The 19,371-nt window shown below is 45.5% G+C and overlaps 1 protein-coding gene across 1 annotated transcript in view; it reads left to right on the top strand.

The window, feature by feature from the left end:
- Positions 1-19,371, top strand: part of AMOT (angiomotin) — a 61,774-nt gene that overhangs the window by 13,991 nt on the left and 28,412 nt on the right. Inside the window, exons 2-4 of the mRNA XM_026653080.2 lie at positions 1,602-1,763; positions 3,376-4,276; positions 14,729-15,185. Coding sequence (XP_026508865.1) covers positions 3,423-4,276; positions 14,729-15,185 — 1,311 coding nt within the window. The 5' untranslated portion in view covers positions 1,602-1,763; positions 3,376-3,422. The remainder of the gene's footprint in view (positions 1-1,601; positions 1,764-3,375; positions 4,277-14,728; positions 15,186-19,371) is intronic.

The following is a 19,371-nucleotide window of genomic DNA, read 5'->3' as shown; positions in this document are numbered from 1 at the left end:
GGAATATTAGAGGGTGTTAGACTCTAATATTGAATTGTTCTGTTGAGATATCTTTTAAACTGAGAAGCAGGATTTATGGAATTCTCCCTCAAATGACTGCATTTTAACAGGAAGATACAATCCACATTTGCCCACTTGACACCAAAGAAGTACTGTAGTTGAGTGGAAAGACAACATCATATTACATGATAAAAGCGTTTTTGTGCTCTCATAAAAAAGGTTGCTTTGGGCAACTTTGTAAAAAGTAAATAAACAATTATATTGGTACGAGTGGTACTAAGGATCCTTGAACTTAAGTTGTGTAATACTGGGAAAAGAGGCTGGAAATTACTCTAGTTATCTGGTATCTTAAAGCCTGGGTTTAAAGGATCTCTTGCTGCATATTTTTGGCAGCTGTTTTCAATATATCCCTCTCAAGTTAAGTCACTTGTTAAGAATTTGACATTAGGTGTTAGTTCTTAGCCACCATCTTGCATGTAGCACACCACACAACACAGGCTTGTTCCATAGTTAGATATTGTTCATGTGTATTGAAATTGCTGATGACATCCTAAGTAGTTAACTTGCAGACCTGAGATCATTTCTTTGGGTGTGGATGTGTGCTGTAATAAGACTGAGACAGAAGCATTCATGTCTGCATTCCTTCACTGCATCTGTTGACTTTATTTTTTGCAGCATTCCAGGAAATCATGTTAAATTATACACCTCAGTGACTAATTTTTTTTTTGCTTGCTTTATTTTCTTTTGTTATAATTGTCTGTTCTTAAAATACGTAAGTGCTGTATATATTAGTAGGTTCCACTTCCTTTGCATGATTCACTCCCTCTTCAGAGAACCTAGTTTAGTAGTCGATTTAACATATCTATTTGAGAGAGTCAAGAACACACCTAAGAATTTGTTTATATATAGGGGGATTTTTATATAGATGTAGAAGTTTGATCTGATTTTTGTCTCCCTCTAGTTTCAAAGATATTAAAATATTATTTTAAATTGCTGTAGTGCTTTTCATCCTAAAGGGCAAAGGATGATGCTAAAGAACAGGATTTGGGAGGTAGATCTGGGCTCTGCCATATACTTCTGCGAGACCTGTGGCAACTGTTCCTCATTTTCCCTATCTAAATATTGGGATAATTCTTACTTGCCCCACAGGGATGTTATGATGACTAATTTATTAATGTTTGTAAAGTGCTTTGAGATCTTCTGATGGAAGGTACTATATTTATTATTGATGTGTGTATATATACAGTATCATTGAAAGGCAGCCGTCAGGGCATCTTCAGCAGTGCAGCTTTCATTCCTACCAAAAAGGAAACCAATGGATTTAAAGAATTAGGGAGTTTTTATCACTGTTTCTCTTGGAGGCACAAATAGGACAGAGCATGAGGGCGACAGTCGTTCTCAAGGCAGAAAACTGTAATGATTAAGAAGTGCGTGGAGTTGGATGTTGTGCAGCAGGATTTGTTCATCTCATAGGGACTGAAATCCTTAGGTTTGGGAAAAGTGGGGAGTAGGTGAAGGGTTGGGGAGCATGAAATATTGACCAACTTTTGTAACTCCTGCTGTCCTCCTAACTGCTGGTTAAAATGTTCTCTCTTTTTCAGAATTTTTTGGGGAGTGAAGAGAGCATCAAGTGATCCCAATTACTGAAGGGACCAAAACCATTTCTGAGTGGAGATTTTGGACTTGCAGGCGGAAGGCCAGGTGTCCCCTCATGTATCAGAACTGCTCCTCCTGACTGAGGAAGTCAAAGTGACGGAAATAAGGTACATGCCAGAGTAGATATGATTTCAAAGAAGTAAAATTCCAGTGCGTGTGTCAGTATCTGAATTCCCAGATTGTTGAAAAGGCTTTATGGAATAGGGCATGTTCTAATTTTTTCTCTAGTAGACTCTGGAGAAGAGCCTTCTCTCCTGACAGTACATCATAGGCAGTAGTTTGTGCCTGATATATCTACACTGTAAGCTGTCATGACAGAGTAGAGAAGGCTGGATGGACATGTAGTTAAGACACGTAATGAAGAAGACTTCAGAAGAGTCAGGAGACCTGGATTCTATCCCTGGCTCTGCCACAGACTGTCACTTGGGGCAAGCTATTTTTGCTCACACTTTCAAAAATGACCCTGGATTTTAGGTCATTTTGCATTGCATGCCCAATAAGGGATGTGTTGGGCCTGGTTTTCAAAAGTGCTGAGTACTTGCAACTCTAATGGGCGATTCAATGGCTTAGTCCCCTGTCTGACCACATTGGCTCACTGATCATCAAGCCCTTACTTAGGGCTTGTCTACATCGATCCATCAGCGGTCAATTTAGTGGGTCTAGTGAAGACTTGCTAAATCTACTGCTGATCGCTCCCCCTTCCACTCCTGTACTCCAGCTGATCGAGAAGAGTAAGGGGAGTTGACGGGAGAGCGTCTCCTGTCAATGTCGCGTAGTGTGGACCCCACGGTACGTAGATCTAAGCTACGTCGATTTGAGTTACGCTATTCATGTGACTCAAATTGCGTAGCTTAGATCGACTTTTCCCTTTAGTGTAGACAAGGCCTTAGTTATGTACTCAACATTAATCTATGAGCTTCTTAAATGAGGTTCACAATGCTTTTCCTTTCAAACTCAGACTCGAACTCAGAGTCTGGATTTTGTGGGCCTCAATCTGATGACTCCTCCTCCTCTCCAGAGCGCCCTCCCTCCCCCTGTAGTTGTATGGTTGCAACTGATGTCATTTAGACATCTAACTACTTTATTATGCCTGTGTGTCAGGAAGTTAGATGTCTAAATGACATCACTTAAACCAGTATATAGTAGTGGGTGCAAAAGGGAGACTGGGCTTTAAAAATCTGCCCCCAAAGCTACAGCTACTCTAAAAAATAACCGTCTAGTCAGGTGTTCATTAGTTTACTTTAAATGACCCAAGTGATGGGGATTCTCCTTTTTCACTCTAAGCATATAACTTATTTGATGTATCTCTTGTTTTCTTCTTAAATTTAACAGATTACGTACTGAGTTCCCTATTCTCTTCTTGGTCCTTGTTTATGTGGCAAAAATGGGAACCAGAATTCACCATTGGCAGGAATGGGTACAATGTAGACAGGGCTCAGTCATTTTTACCACCATGTTGTGAATTATAGGTCTCCTTTTTGCCAATGCTCAGCCTTCCTGTTTGGGGCATTTCGTCCATAGCCCTGCCGCCTGCAGTCAATGGAGTCTTCGCCACCTTATTAGGCAGGTCCTTCCAGTGTCTGACGGTCTTAATGACCCTCATTGTTATGAAAATCCTTTATATCTAACTTATATTTTTCTTCAGTTTCAAGCCATTGCTCCTAAACCGTCCCTTCTGTGAGGCAGTGAAGAGTTGCTAACCATGTCTCCTCTCCTTAGGTCAAGGGCAGCTTTTGCATTCCACCCCAAAGGCACCACAGTTTGAGATGAGGAATTCAGAAGAGCAAACAGCTACGACAGTTTTACAGCGTCTGCTGCAGGAGCAGCTCCGATACGGAAACCCAAATGACAACCGCAACCTCCTTGCCTTACATCAACAAGCCACAGGAAATGCACCCCCTTTCAACAGCAATGGGAGTCCAGGGTCTCAGAACGAAGGGCTGAGCACCCAGGACCATCAGCTTGTGACTCATGCTGCCCGCCAAGAGCCCCAGGGCCAGGAGATTCAGGTGGACAATAGCATCATGGAGAAGCAGCTCTCTCCAAGACTTCAGAACAGTGAAGACCTCCCAACATACGAAGAAGCCAAAGTCCAGTCGCAGTATTTCAGGGGCCAGCCGCATGCTAGCGTTGGGGCAGCGTTTTATGTGACGGGGGTAACCAATCAAAAGATGAGGACTGAAGGGCGGCCTACGGTTCAGCGAGTGAACCCTGGGAAAGTCCATCAGGATGAAGGACTTAAGGACCTCAAGCAAGGACACGTTCGCTCTCTTAGTGAGAGGCTGATGCAGCTGTCGTTGGCCACCAGTGGTGTCAAGGCCCACGCACCTGTCACGAGTGCTCCACTTTCCCCCCAGCAGCCAAATGACCTGTACAAAAACTCCGGTTCCAATGATTTCTATAAAAACTCAGTGCCCACGCCTCCCCAGCCGAATATGAAAGTGATAGAGCACCGGGGCCCTCCACCAGAGTACCCTTACAAAAACATGTCCACCCCACCCATGAACTGCAAACCTCAGGACCCTGGACATTTCTATGGTGATCATCGCATGAGCCAGCAGAGTAGATCTGATGGGCCTATGATGAGATATCAGCATCCTCCTGAGTATGGATCAATCAGGTAAGCAGCCCCTTAACTGCTTAGTCACCTTCCCAACTCGGTGGTTTTTATCTTTGTAAGAAGCAAAGAAGGGGCAAAACTCAGCCTCCGAATGCCGGTTGTGTTTGAACAAAGATCCCGTCTCTGTTGTGTTAGGCTATAGTATGGTAGGACTGTATCCCAGGTGTTAGGGGCCAAATTCCTTGCCGTAGTGGCCTAATGCTGTTTAAAATAAAGTTTGACCTTGCAGCATAGATGGATCCATACTGAGTTTTATCCAGGTTCCTGAGCCATGCAACGGCTCTGCTAAAAAGCCAAAGCTGTAGCATGATTCACTGTTGAAACATGCAGTCTCTTGCTGCAAGGCTAAGCCAGGCTTTAACTGGATCTGCCAGGACAATAGATTATTAGGGTATAAACCACACCTAAATGTTTTTATATGAGATCACTTAGGAAAGGGGAAAGTGCACCATCCTAGACTTGTTTGTTTAGCAGCCATTATTTTCCCCCTGAATTAATTGAGATCCTGACCGGTTCTAGTTTGCTCTAGTTCAGGAGTTGGATCTGATCTGGGGTCAATACTGAATCCTGGGTGGGTGAAGCAGATCAAGTTTATTAAACTGGAATGCAACCTGGCTCTAACCTACATTTTCTTTTGTCCTACCTAACTTTACGACCCAGCCCCAGGTGGATCAGATTTCTCTCTTAATCCAAGTGGAAACCCACTTAAAATGTTTCAAGCTAGTGGGCATCAGTGTAATAATTTCTGCCTTGTTTTGTGGCTGGAAAATGCTCTAAAGCAGAAACATGAGGTCAGTGAAGTATTACAAAAGTAGGCGGGGGAGGCTGTGTGTATTTGTGTCTAAAGAGTGGGGTGGGAGGAAGAGGAGAGCCAATGTTTTTGGAATAGATTCAGAGCTCTGGAGAATCTGAATCTATGTGGATCCTTTCCAGCCCTATTGGAAGCTATTTTCAGACTTCATTCGCCATTGTTTATGATCCAGAATGCTTTCTGCAGCAAAGGGGCCTGGTGAGAAGGCCCTTTGATCTGTCTACATAAATAATAAATAAGCCAGGAAAGGAGGAGGGTTTTTTTTTTGTTTTTTTTTTTTCCAATGTGACTAATGACTGCAGAAGTTGGTTGCAAATGGTTCACAAAATCCATAGGCAAGGCCACAAATTGCAATGCAAGCTGAAAAGGGCAAGAGACCCTTAACGATTATCCCTCACTGGGAATATTGTTTGTATCAGAGACTTAGCCTATTTTCTGTGTACAAAGAGAGGCATTTGAAACCACACCAACAGCCTATTTGTCTGTATTGGCTGGATCCTGGCCACTAGAATGGATTCAGAGAGAAGGAGATTCAGCTGGCAAGTTTTCAGGTATTGGGAAGCAACTTAAATTTGTCTTCAAAGCACTGTGAATCCACCAAGGTTATTTTTTAACCTGCATAGATGCACAGGGCAGAGGTTTCCTTTGGAAGCAACTGCTGAAATGGTGGAACAATTAGAAGACTAAAATGTTAACTCCTAATCCATAAATTACAGAGCAGCATAGCAAAACCCATCCCCCCTCCCTCCTTAAACATACTGTCATTAAAACAATAAACCTTCTGTGCTGCTAAAGGTGCAGCTGGGTAATGGACTGAGCATTTTAAAAGTACACAACTTTTAAAAGGGGGACACTTTCTGAGAGTCAGGGAAGGACAATGAATGGCTTTGCAGCCTCGTCTGGAATGCTAAAAATCTTCAAAATTCTCTCTTGTCCATGCACTGGGGCTGTTTATATTTGAAAACCCAAATGAATCCTGATAAATAATTTTTTTTAACTGCACATAAAGGAAATAAAGACCTTTCTTTCTGCTGTTGAAACCACACCCATTTCTGAGGGTTTTCCCCCCTCATTGTTCAGTGGAATTTGAGGGTGACCTAACAACCCAGTTAAATGAAAACTGGTTGAGCAAGATAAACACTAGGGAATTCACAGCATTCTCATGATTCACTCTTTTGAGTCTGGGAAAAGAATGGTTGGTGTGGTAAGTTTAACCCACCAAATGCAAACTGTCTGCTCTGCCTCACCTGCTTCTGGGTGGTGGTAGTTTGGGAACATATATATGTTCATAATGATATTGGATTCATGGAAATATCAGGCCAGCCAGGGATTCAGGATGACACATCCATGTTATTACTTGGCACTTTTAGAAATTTTAAAAATAATTTAATATGAGCAAGATAAATGTGAAGCTTCACAGGCCTGATTCTCTCCCTAGTATCTGCCTGTTGCACTTCAGTGTTCATGATGAATAATTCAAGTTCCAGCCCCATTTAGGGCCTGATCCATCAGCTCTTGCATGGGGGACTACTTCTGTTGCCCGCAGTGGGACTGCACTTGTGAACGAGTGCTGCAGAATTAGGCCCATAATTAGTATTTTTTCGGCATACTGTTTTCCCCTCTGCAGCCTGAGCTGTGTCAAAGTAGATGATAATCAGGTATGAATAGGAAGCAGAACGAAAATTCTTCAGTTAGATTTCAGCTGTCTGTTTGATCATGTGAAGACTGCTCACTTTGGTGGTTAATGTTTCCAAGTTTGGGATGGGAGAGGCTGTGGGAGAAAGGGGAAGTGTAACTGCTTGAGCATGAAGGAGAGGAAGGGGAGAAGGAGAGTTTTTAATGAGCCAGGCACCTTCTCTGGTCTTTTTATTTCCACCTGGTGATTTTGTGCAATATGGGATGTGTGCAGTGCATGCAACATTCAGGGCTTCTAATGCAGGAATCTGCATTGTTTTGCTTGCTGTTCTTATTACCATGTAGTATTTTCCAACGTCTCTGCCCTCACAGCTAAAATACCTACTTTCTGTTTTAGTGGGCAAAACCACAAATCAAAGTACGTAATCTGCACCGCTCCATGTTGTATGCTGCACAGAGATGCACCAGGGAGAGGAAAGGAAGCAGGAATTCTCTCAAGATGCAGTCTTGAAAGTGAAGAGGCCCTTAGGATTTGGTTTTCCCAATTTGGGAAACACTTGATAAAATTATTGCTCTAATTTCTTCTGCAGTTGGAATTTCTGATGCCCCCATCCAGTATAGCTTATCGCTCAGTTGTACACTGGCGCAAATTTAATAGATAATATACATAGATTGTGAGCTTTTTCTTGCGTGTTTGGATAATGTCTAGCGCGTAGTGAGCAGAACTGTAAATAAAAAATATATATTTTTAAGTTATGCATAAAACGTCAAGTTATGGATAGCCATTGTCTTTCACAGAGTGAAGTATTTGTTGAGTTGGTTAATAACTTGCCAGCCCTATGTGCTCAAAAATAATGAGTTGGGCCTCAAACATAATGAGATTGGCTTAAAAATCCTGAAGTCAAATACAAACAAACAAAAATCACAAAACGTTTTGGGTTCATTTTATTTGTCTACTGGTTTCTGAGCCTCTGTGGTTCACTGCGGTCATGTTCTCAAGCTCTTCCCCCTACCTATGAGGGTTAGAAACATGCTATATTAAAATAAGGTGACAGTTGTAGTTCTCTCATTATCAGAAGAATCCAGGAGCTGGGGCTTTGAGAAAACCACCAACTACCACACGAGAAAATTGCAGGAGTTAACAACACTGAATAACAATTCGAACTTGTATATTGAGCTTTGCAATTGAGGATTTCAGGGTGTTTTTAAAAGGTGATGGTATTACCCCCATTTTACAAATGGGGAAAGTAAAGGAATTTAGAATTTGTGGCTTGCCCAAGATCAGACATGTATCTGGTGTCAGAACTGGTAGCAGCACTAAGGAGTCCTGGTTTTCAGGTCAGTGCTGGAACTGACTAATTTTAAAAGGTGAGATGCAGTGTAGGTGAGCTCTAAGACCCTGGGCCTGTTGGCAATATTGGAAATGTATTCTGTTTAGCAATAGCCCAGCTGCGATTTTCTATATCTACTTTTTTTTCCAGTAGTTTTTTTTTTTAATTATTACTGTTATCAGGAACACATGCACAAAAATAGTATCTCCCTTCAATACTTACCTGCTCCTTCTGCTTTTTCTTCACCTGCAATCAAGTGAAGAGGTAGAGAGAGTTGTGACGGGTTGGATCACAGAAACCCCCTTGGGAGCTGCCACCCGATGTGCAAAGACTACCCCTGCTCCTATTTTCCCTGCCAGCTCAGGACTCCAGCACCCTGTCTTGCTGAGCCAGACACTCCCGTCTGCTCCAACACAGACCCAGGGTCTGAATCACTTGTCCCAGAGCTGCAAGTTTACCTGAAAACAGCTCACAGAAGTGTGCTTGTCTTTGGCACTCAGATGCCCAACTCCCAATGGGGTCTAAACCCAAATAAATCCGTTTTACCCTGCATAAAGCTTATGCAGAGTAAACTCATAAATTGTTCGCCCTCTATAACACTGATAGAGAGATATGCACAGTTGTTTGCTCCCCCAGGTATTAATACATACTCTGAGTAAGTTACTAAATAAAAAGTGAATTTATTAAATCCAGACAGTAGTATTCAAGTGGTTCCAAGTAGTAACAGACAGAACAAAGTAAGTCACCAAGTAAAATAAAATAAAACGCGCAAATCTATGTCTAATCAAACTAAATACAGATAAGTTCCTCACCAGTTCCAGAATGCTCCCTTTTACAGGCTAATCTCCTTTTAGCCTGGGTCCAGCAATCACTCACACCCCCTATAGTTACTGTCGCTTGTTCCAGTTCCCTTCAAGTATCCTGGGGGGGGGTGGAGAGGCTCCTTCCTTAGCCAGCTGAAGACAAAATGGAGGGGTCTCACATGGGTTTAAATAGACTCTCTCTTGTGGGTGGAGACCCCCCTCCTCCCTCCTATGCAAAGTCCAGCTCCAAGATGGAGTTCTGGAGTCACCTGGGCAAGTCACATGTCCCTGCATGACTCAGTCTTTACAGGCCGAAGCCATTGTCCACATGGTATCTTGCATGTCTCCAGGAAGACTTCTTATGTGGATTGGAGCATTCCAAGATGCATTGTTCTCCAAGTGTTTCCTGATCAGGTACTTAACCTGGCGAATTCCTTCCTAAAGAAAGGTTTCAGAGTAGCAGCCGTGTTAGTCTGTATCCGCAAAAAGAACAGGAGTACTTGTGGCACCTTAGAGACTAACAAATTTATTAGAGCATAAGCTTTCGTGGGCTACAGCCCACTTCTTCAGATGCATATAGGATGGAACATATATTGAGGAGATATATATATATATACACACACATACAGAGAGCATGAACAGGTGGGAGTTGTCTTACCAACTCTGAGAGGCCAATTAAGTAAGTGGAAAAAAAACTTTTGAAGTGATAATCAAGATAGCCCAGCACAGACAGTTTGATAAGAAGTGTGAGAATACTTACAAGGGGAGATAGATTCAGTGTTTGTAATGGCTCAGCCATTCCCAGTCCTTATTCAATCCTAAATTGATCGTATCTAGTTTGCATATCAATTCCAGCTCAGCAGTCTCTCGTTGGAGTCTGTTTTTGAAGTTTTTCTGTTGTAAGATAGCCACCCGCAGGTCTGTCATTGAATGACCAGACAGGTTAAAGTGTTCTCCCACTGGTTTTTGAGTATTATGATTCCTGATGTCAGATTTATGTCCATTAATTCTTTTGCGTAGAGACTGTCTGGTTTGGCCAATGTACATGGCAGAGGGGCATTGCTGGCACATGATGGCATATATCACATTGGTAGATGTGCAGGTGAACAAGCCCCTGATGGTATGGCTGATGTGATTAGGTCCTATGATGATGTCACTTGAATAGATATGTGGACAGAGTTGGCATCGGGCTTTGTTACAAGGATAGGTTCCTGGGTCAGTGTTTTTGTTCAGCGATGTGTGAGTATTTGCTTTAGGTTGGGCGGTTGTCTGTAAGCGAGGACAGGTCTGTCTCCCAAGATCTGTGAGAGTGAGGGATCATCTTTCAGGATAGGTTGTAGATCTTTGATGATGCGCTGGAGAGGTTTTAGTTGGGGGCTGAAGGTGACAGCTAGTGGTGTTCTGTTATTTTCTTTGTTGGGCCTGTCTTGTAGGAGGTGACTTCTGGGTACTCGTCTGGCTCTGTCAATCTGTTTTTTCACTTCAGCAGGTGGGTATTGTAGTTTTAAGAATGCTTGATAGAGATCTTGTAGGTGCTTGTCTCTGTCTGAGGGATTGGAGCAAATGCAGTTATATCTTAGAGCTTGGCTGTAGACAATGGATCGTGTGGTGTGTCCTGGATGGAAGCTGGAGGCATGTAGGTAAGTGTAGCGGTCAGTAGGTTTCCGGTATAGGGTGGTATTTATGTGACCGTCGCTTATTAGCACAGTAGTGTCCAGGAAATGGACCGCTTGTGTGGATTGATCTAGGCTGAGGTTGATGGTGGGATGGAAATTATTGAAATCATGGTGGAATTCCTCAAGGACTTCTTTTCCATGGGTCCAGATGATGAAGATGTCATCAATATAGCGCAAGTAGAGTAGGGGCATTAGGGGACGAGAGCTAAGAAAGCGTTGTTCTAAGTCAGCCATAAAAATGTTGGCATACTGTGGGGCCATGCGGGTACCCATAGCAGTGCCGCTGACTTGAAGGTATATATTGTCCCCAAATGTGAAATAGTTGTGGGTGAGGACAAAGTCCCAAAGTTCAGCCACCAGGTTAGCTGTGACATTATCGGGGATACTGTTCCTGATAGCTTGTAGTGGAATACACACAAAGATGGACTACAAGCTATCAGGAACAGTATCCCCGATAATGTCACAGCTAACCTGGACAATCTCTACGCAAAAGAATTAATTGACACAAATCTGACATCAGGAATCCTAATACTCAAAAATCAGTGGGAGAACACTTTAACCTGTCTGGTCATTCAATGACAGACCTGCGGGTGGCTATCTTACAACAGAAAAACTTCAAAAACAGACTCCAACGAGAGACTGCTGAGCTGGAATTGATATGCAAACTAGATACGATCAATTTAGGATTGAATAAGGACTGGGAATGGCTGAGCCATTACAAACATTGAATCTATCTCCCCTTTTAAGTATTCTCACACTTCTTATCAAACTGTCTGTACTGGGCTATCTTGATTATCACTTCAAAAGTTTTTTTTCACTTACTTAATTGGCCTCTCAGAGTTGGTAAGACAACTCCCACCCGTTCATGCTCTCTGTATGTGTGTGTATATATATCTCCTCAATATATGTTCCATCCTATATGCATCCGAAGAAGTGGGCTGTAGCCCACGAAAGCTTATGCTCTAATAAATTTGTTAGTCTCTAAGGTGCCACAAGTACTCCTGTTCTTTTTCCTAAAGAAGCTGACCAAATGCCTCCCAAAGCTTACTTAGAAACCAAGCAAGCATACAGCCCATATTCTTAACCTCAAGTAGAAAATGATATATATGTACAAGTAGGATGAATAGATATAGTAGACCATAACCTTTACGGAGATATATTACATGGCACAGGCAGCACAAAACATATTCCAGTTATGTCATACATACATTTATAAGCACCCCCTCCCCATAAAGCCTTATGGGGTACACTGTCACAAGAGTAATACTCTTCCCAAACTTTACTCACCATTGCAGAGTAACAAAATACTTCCACTAAAATGATCTGTATTGAAGTAGTAAATAATGTTGACATTTAAATGATCCTTCTTAGGCTTACAGTGTTTGTTAACAAACCATTTAGATTAATGGAGGCATTTGACCTGTGTTGGTTATTGCTTCAGGCTGTCTGCTGCATACTCGGACAGAGGGTACATCAGTTCATGTCTGGAAGGTTTTCTTGGAAACATAAGGGTTGGAAACTTATTTATTTAAAATGTAAATTCATGCAGAAACGGATGGGACCACTGTCGGTCAACATAGTGCTGTGTTTGACATCATGGTCAGGTTATTATGGAAATGATTGACATCACACAGAGGATTATGATGTCATTTGGGAATAAACTCCAGGAGCCAGTGAATTCTGAAGAAGCAAAAGTCTAACTTTTCATGTAACTTTCCTTGATGATTTAATAAAATAGCTCAAGATTAGCTTCATCTGCAGAATTTTTTCTAATTGGGATATTTTTTCAGAGGTTTCTGTGAGACATTTGTGGCCATTTAAGGTGGAATGTTAGGGGCAGGTTCTCTTTTAGGTTTTATGGTTAGAGGAAAGGGTTGGGTGTCAGGAAGACTCAGATTCCTCTCCTGGTTGAAGCATTGACCTTGAGCAAGTCTCTTGACCTTTTTGCCTCAGTCTCCACTATTGGGTTAAAAGAAAAATTTAAAGCAGTGACCTCCCAGTAGAGAAATAACCAGATGTTACTTCTGAGCTGAACATTGCTGAGGAAATTAATTGCACATCTTCTCTTTCTTCCCCCAATCCCTGAAAACCACATGCTGCATCTGATCTTTCCTAGGGAAATGCATTCATTGAAATAATGTTGCTAGCAATCAGTAAGTACCACAGTCATTAGAGGGTAGTAATGATATGGACAATAACCAGACCAGTACTTAGTTTTTCTGAAGTGACAGTGAGTTACCTCTCTGGCTGCGTTTGTTAGCCTGCTAGGGAACGTGAGAGCCAGAGTGGGGATTTCTACCCTATGTTCCTAGTAATGAGAGACAACAGATGTAACTTGGTCCATGTAAACAGGGGTGGCTTTGACCAGAAGAAGGCCAGTTAAAAGTAACAACCACATGTTGGATACAGTGGCAGGCATTTATGTTAAATAAGGCATAGGACATGTAACCCGAGGTAGTATATCCCATGCAGAAGCTCAGAATATATGACCTCTAAAATATCTTGCTAACAAGATGTGATTAACGCAGATGTTTCCTCTTTGGATGTGTATGAAAAAATGATGCATGAGCTTTTGTACAGTACAGGAAGACGATTCTAAGTGCTCAAACATCCTCTGACAAATATTTCATGTAACCCTTTAGCTACTAATCCACTTAAGCACTTGAAATCATTAATTAATGTTTTGCTGGATGGAATGGAAGGATGTACCTGGGGAATTCTGCAGTGCAGCAGGTGTGTTCCACCTAACGTCCCTGGTGCGTTCGGCAGAGCAGCCCAGTAGGTGTATTCCACCGGATGTACTTGGTATGTTCAGTAGTGCAGAGCAGCACAATAGGTGTCATTCCTCCTGGCCATACCTGATGCAGGGTTGCGAGTGCATTCCACCTGTAAGTTTGAGCAGCAGCCAAAGGGTTAAGAAGTTACAGCAGAAGAACAGGAATGTTTTACAGAATGGGAAATACCAAACTTTTCCTGTACCAGGATAACTTTTAGGAAGGGATTGGACACTGTTTAGAGAACTAGGCTGTTAAATAAAAAGTGTCCTCAGAACTTCACCAAATTGAACTTTTTTTAAAGGAGGTGGGCATATGTGCGTGGAAAGTGTATGGTGGGATGGGGAGAGAGAGATCCTCATGTTTCCTCATCTTTTGCTCCTTCCCACAACAGTATGAGAGTTTTTTTCCTCCAGGGCTGGCCGTGGCTCCCCATGCAGGCTGACAGTGCTGTTCCACACATCAACCAGAGGGAGTCTCTGGAGGGAAGAGCTCTGACACTCCTTTCCCTAAGGCTGAGCAGCAGTCTATTAGATATATGAAGTGCTCAAGTGACAACCGCCATCTTGACCAACACACCAGGATGTGAGCTGGGGACCTCCAGAGCTGCATGCATGAGCTGCTACAGCTTGAGTTAAAGTTGTTTAGGCAGATCTGTGACAGACTCTCACCCTCTGCATATCGGGTACAGACATGATCTGTAAAATACCTGTTGAGCTGGGACTGAGGAAGGTTCTGGACCCAAATTCTGATCCCAACTGTCAGGCTGGCTATCACCTCCTTTTAACTCTCTCCGCTGGCAGTGCTGTGGCTCATTAGTGGGTATTTCAGTGTACTTGAGCCAGCAGCAGCTGGCACAGTAATAAATAAGACCGTAGCCTGTTCCTTTTAAATCTGTATCCTGAATTGCAGCAGGATATTCATTGTTGGCAGGACCTTTGCAACGGAGCCTATGCAATTCAGTACAGGACTGGCTCAACTGTCCTTTGTTTAATATTTTATCCATGTAAAGTGAGGAAAAGTGTAAACACATAAAATAGTTCTCCTCTTTCAACAGTGCCGATTTGATTTTTAATAACTATATTGCCAGTGTATTCTGAATTACAATAGTGCTATTCTGGAGTGGTTGACAGAGTGGATTTCAAGGTAGTTTCTTATGCCATCTCTGTACAAACGTACTCATGAGCTTAGGACAGTCGTTATGTTTGGGATTTTTTTCCACACAGCTGGTTAGTGGTTTTGAAGCGCTTCTTTATATGTTTTTTCATACTTAACATATTTGCATTAAAGTCTTATGCATGGAACATCCATCCTGCCAGTAGCAGCTGTTACATGTACTTGTATTCGGCACCTGCCATACGATTTGGTTGATGTGTGATGCTCTGCAGAACTTCAGCTGAATTTGCTCTTATTGTTTTACAGGCAAAACCCTGATCTACACCTGCAGTTACAGCAGAGACCCCCTCACCATCACAGCCCAACTTCCTCCTTAACGTCCTTGGGATCTTTGACCTTACTGCAGTCTCCACCACCATCCAGATTGTCTCCTTCTCAGCATCAGCAACCCCTGACTCCAAATCAGGGAGACCCATGCTTTCTACCACGGACCCAGCAGCTGTTCCTGTCAAACCAGGTCCATCAGGGAGATTTCTACCGACTATGCCAGCCCGGTCTAGGCCAGCAGCAACAGCAGCAAGGAGATTCCTACACATTAATGCCAAGAGCTCAGCAGATACCTTCTCCTTATCAGCAGATGCAAGTAGATCCTTTTGCCATTGTTTCCAGGGCCCAGCAGATGGTGGAGATCCTGTCGGAGGAGAACCGATCCTTACGGCAGGAGTTGGATGGGTGCTATGAGAAAGTGGCAAGGTTACAGAAGGTGGGTGTTGCATGGAACTGACCTTCTCCCTTGTCTAATATTCTCTGTAGTTAAAATGACAACAAAACAAATGTGAGCTGGATGGTTCAGGACCTGGGCGGCACATGACGCTTCCCCTTGGGGAGGCTAGCGCGTCCCTCCCACCTCTTCCACCTATGGTCCCGCCCACGCTCCACTCCCGCTCTGTCCCAGGCCCTGCCTCCTCCCCACTTGCTGGTCCCTCCTCTCCTTCCCCTCCCACCTCTGCTCACCTTCCCCCCACATCCCTCCTCCTACCAGAGCTCCACAATTCTCCCCCTGATTCCCCTGTATTGCCCCATCCTCCATGCAGTGTACCCATTGCCCCCACCCCCCATTCCATCCTGCTCCCTGCATCTCCCTTCACCCGCCTCCTGCCCCTTCACACATCCCTGTTTCCCCTTCAATTCCCTCTTGCCCACACCCTTGAACAGCTGTTATGTGGATTGCCCCTGCAAGAGGTACACTGGGCTGCCCTGCTTCAGAGCACACAGAGTGCAATATAAGCCCCATAAACGGAGAAGGCTCAAGAATACCACTTTGAAAAGCAGCAGCAACTTTTCCTTTAGATTCAGAGCAAGGGGGTTTGGTGGAGGAAATTAAAGGCTCCTCAGGAAAACTCTGATACCTAGGAGTAATCTCTTCAGTTAGAGTCTCCTCCTTCCCCTAACCCAATAAAGCCACTCTCCTAATAGACATGGGGGGTGTTGGGCGGGGCGGTAAAACTGTGAGAAAGGACCATTATCGGTTTCTTGCTTTAAATGGCACAGGAAGGGTAATTGTGCACAAATACTGCACTGCGCTGTCCAAGCCGTTAGTGCTCTGATCTCGTAGCAAGTAATGAGTAACACTCAGATGGTAGGGAGGCAGGCAGGCATGTACAAGACTGCACTGATGGTGCAGAGGAGTGGCGTGCACGTCTGCAGGTATAGCTGAGGCGAGGGGCATGCAAGTAACCCCATGTGTGCGCAGAAGGAGCACAGCGCTCCCTTGCAGCTGCACTCTCTCCCGTCTCTGTTCCCCCACGCGTCACTGTCCCAGCCCTCAGCACACCACAGGCTGGCTTCACACACCCTGCAGAGAATGGGAGCTGGCCTGGAGGCAGCTTTCCGGGCCACAGGGGAGGGAATTGCAGCAAGCCCAGCTGGGAGCAGCCTGGGGCCAAACCCTCCCCCTGCAGCCAGGGTAGAACCGGGAGGCACGGGGTGGGGGTCTCTTTTACCGTCCATCCAAGTGGTGCCCTCCCTGGGGGCAGGGGCTAGGTCCAAGGAACGGGTGCCCTAGCTAGGCTGAGGTCTCTGCACTGGGGAGCAGCAGGAATGTTACTGCTCAAGATTCACCGCTCCCAGCTGCAGCCAGGGCTCAGGGACCTGGCAAGGAGCCTGTGATCCCGAGTCACTGCACACAGCAGGGTGGGAGTGCAATTCACAATCACTTCCTGCTGCTGCTGCCGGGAGGCAGGGAGTCCAGCCATTCTTCCCAGCCAGCTCCTCACGGGTCCTAGCGAGGCGCCAATCCCATTGCACTGCAGCCCCCCTGCCCTGGAACCTGCCCCTTGGGGGCTCCATGTCCTCTGGGCAGGGGCAGCTTCATCTCCCCACATTAAGGGGGCATGGTGCACAGAGGCCAATGTACCTGTCTGAGGACAGAAAGGCGTCCAGATCCTGGGGAGGGAAGACTGTCACTGGCAGTGGGGAGGCCACTGGGGAGGAGAAGAGCAGCCAGGCAGCGGCGGGTGGGTTGGAGCTGCCTCTCAGCTTCATATGCACCATGCAGGTGCCGGGGCCTCCTCAGCCACCCCGGAACCTGCATAGCACATAATAAAAAGTCCTCCTGTGGACGTGGAAACTGCCAAAACCGGCAACTGGAGGTCCAGCGGTAGCGCCAGGGCAGGCAGAGCCTCTCCTGGCCTATTATACCCGCTGCTCATGGTTTAGGGGATTGGTTATCTGTTCTGTAGCCTTTCATCTCTATCCCAGTTTGGAACCTGCCCATGTTGGTAGTGCCTAAGCTTTATCATCTGCTGGCGTTTTGTTGATCTATGTGTGATGAGTTGGTGGCCTTATTTCTGCACCTAGCAGATGATTGTGCCTGTATTCCCAATAAGGGTGCCAATCTCAGAGAGGCGGGTTGCTTGACTGGTTAGCTCAGTTACTTAAAGCCAGTGCTAATAACATTGAGGCTGCAGCTGGTATGATCTTCCTGTTAAGTCTGGAGAAGGCTTAGGTATTATGATGGTGGGTTCTCCAGAAATACTTGAGATTACATAGGCCAGAGACTAAGTCAGTCATGGGGACTGAACTACCTTTTTGTCCCCGGAAATGGTCCCTCCAAAACTGCCTGATGGCATTGTGAGAGAAGCTTGCACAGCTGCTACCCATGCTGTGTATACCCTGATCTGTGGGTAAATAAAGAAGTTTGGACCTACAGGGCTGTCAAGCCAGCTCTTCTCTCTGGCACTATAAATCCACTTAAATCCCTAACATAACACAAGTCACGTGGAATTCTAGTAGCCTCACTGTTGCTTGCTTTATACAGCAGGGATTGGCAAAGTAAGAGAGACAGCCCTCGCCATCACACTGCCACGTATGGCTTTTATAATTCTTAAAAGGAGTGTGTGTTTGTAGTTGTGCTCGCCTGATAGATAAACAAAAATAAATTGCTTGTTGGTTACTGAATTCACCAGCAATTAGAACCTGCAGCTGGTCAGTCAGCTCTCCCTTTCCCCTGCAGATGTAGAGAGAAGATGAGCACTGGCTGCAGTTCAGGACTCTGCAAATCTCTTTTTGGGCCTTGAACTGCACTTTGGCCCCTGAACAGCCTGCAAGGCCCTTGAAGTGCCTGGCTGTTGTAACTTTTACCTAGTTGTTCTTGTTTCTCGTACCATGTCTGAGTTCCTGTGTTTGCTGTTTCTTCCCACGGCTGCTTATTCCCAGCATGACTTCTGCCCAGGTTGGTTTGTTTGGTTTTAGGAAGGTTCCAGTGAGGGAAGTGTTTCAGTGAAGTGTTTGACAGCTTCCTGATAACAAGGGATAAAGGAATTCTCTTTCCTCCCCTCCCTCACCCCTCCAAGCAACTTCTTGCCCAAGGAGGTCTGGTGAGGTCTGCTGTTTGGTGGATTGTTAATGCCAAAGTGAGATTAACATGTCCTGCCTGCTTTGGAGAACTAGAAATGAATTGGCTTCTGTCTCTGGTGAGCAGTTTCCTGCTTAGACGTCAAACCAAGAGGCTGTACAGTGAGAGGGGATGGGGAAAGCTATATTTTACTGTTTAAATGACTGTGGCTTCAAGACTCTGTAAATTGAAGTTAAATGACGACTGACCAAATAGTCTGGTTTCTTTTCAGAGCTGTGTCTCTTAGGCTGTGGCTACACTACGCAACTTTTAGCGCAGGGTGGGCAAACTTTTTGGCCCGAAGGCCACATCTGGGAATAGAAATGGTATGGCGGGCCATGAATGCTCACAAAATTAGGGTTGGGGTGTGGGAGGGGGTGCGGGCTCTGGGGTGGGGCTAGGGATGAGGAGTTTGGGGTGTAGGAGGCTGCTCTGGGCTGGGACTGAGGGGTTCGGAGGGTGGCAGGGGGATCAGGGCTGCGGCAGGGATGCGGGAAGGGGTGCAGGTTCCGGCTGGGGGTGCAGGCTCTGGGGTGGGGCTGGGATCGAGGTGTGTGGAGAGCGGGAGGGGGATCAGGGCTGGGGCAGGGGCAGAGGGTTGGGACGTGGGGAGAGGCTCAGGGGTGCAGGTTCCGAGCGGTGCTTACCTGAAGTGGCTCCCGGAAGCAGTGGCATGTCCCTTCTCTGGCTCCTACCCAAAGGCGCAGCCAGGTGGCTCTGCATGCTGCCTCATCCGCAGGCACCGCCCCTGCAGCTCCCATTGGAGCACATAGGAGCCAGAGAAGGGCCATGCCAAGGCTTCCAGGAGCTGCGTGGTGCGGCCCCCAACCCTGCACCCCGGCCGGAGCGGGGCCGAATCGCGTGGTGCGGTCCCGGACCCAGTGCCCCAGCCGGAACAGGGCCACCCCAGACTAAGCACCTCAGACCAAGCACCCCAGCCAGAGCACCGGAGAGGGGCCGAGCCTCATGGTCCGGCCCCCGACCCAGCACCCCGGCTGGAGCGCCAGAGTGGGCTGGCTTAAAACGGCTTGTGGGCGGATGTGGCCCGCGGGCC

Source organism: Terrapene carolina, unplaced genomic scaffold (genome assembly GCF_002925995.2).
Source record: "Terrapene carolina triunguis isolate 2854851 unplaced genomic scaffold, T_m_triunguis-2.0 Scaffold131, whole genome shotgun sequence".
In the NCBI taxonomy this organism is placed as follows: domain Eukaryota; kingdom Metazoa; phylum Chordata; order Testudines; family Emydidae; genus Terrapene; species Terrapene triunguis.
Note: the sequence above shows the minus strand (reverse complement) of the source record. Positions and strands in the feature narration are given on the sequence as shown.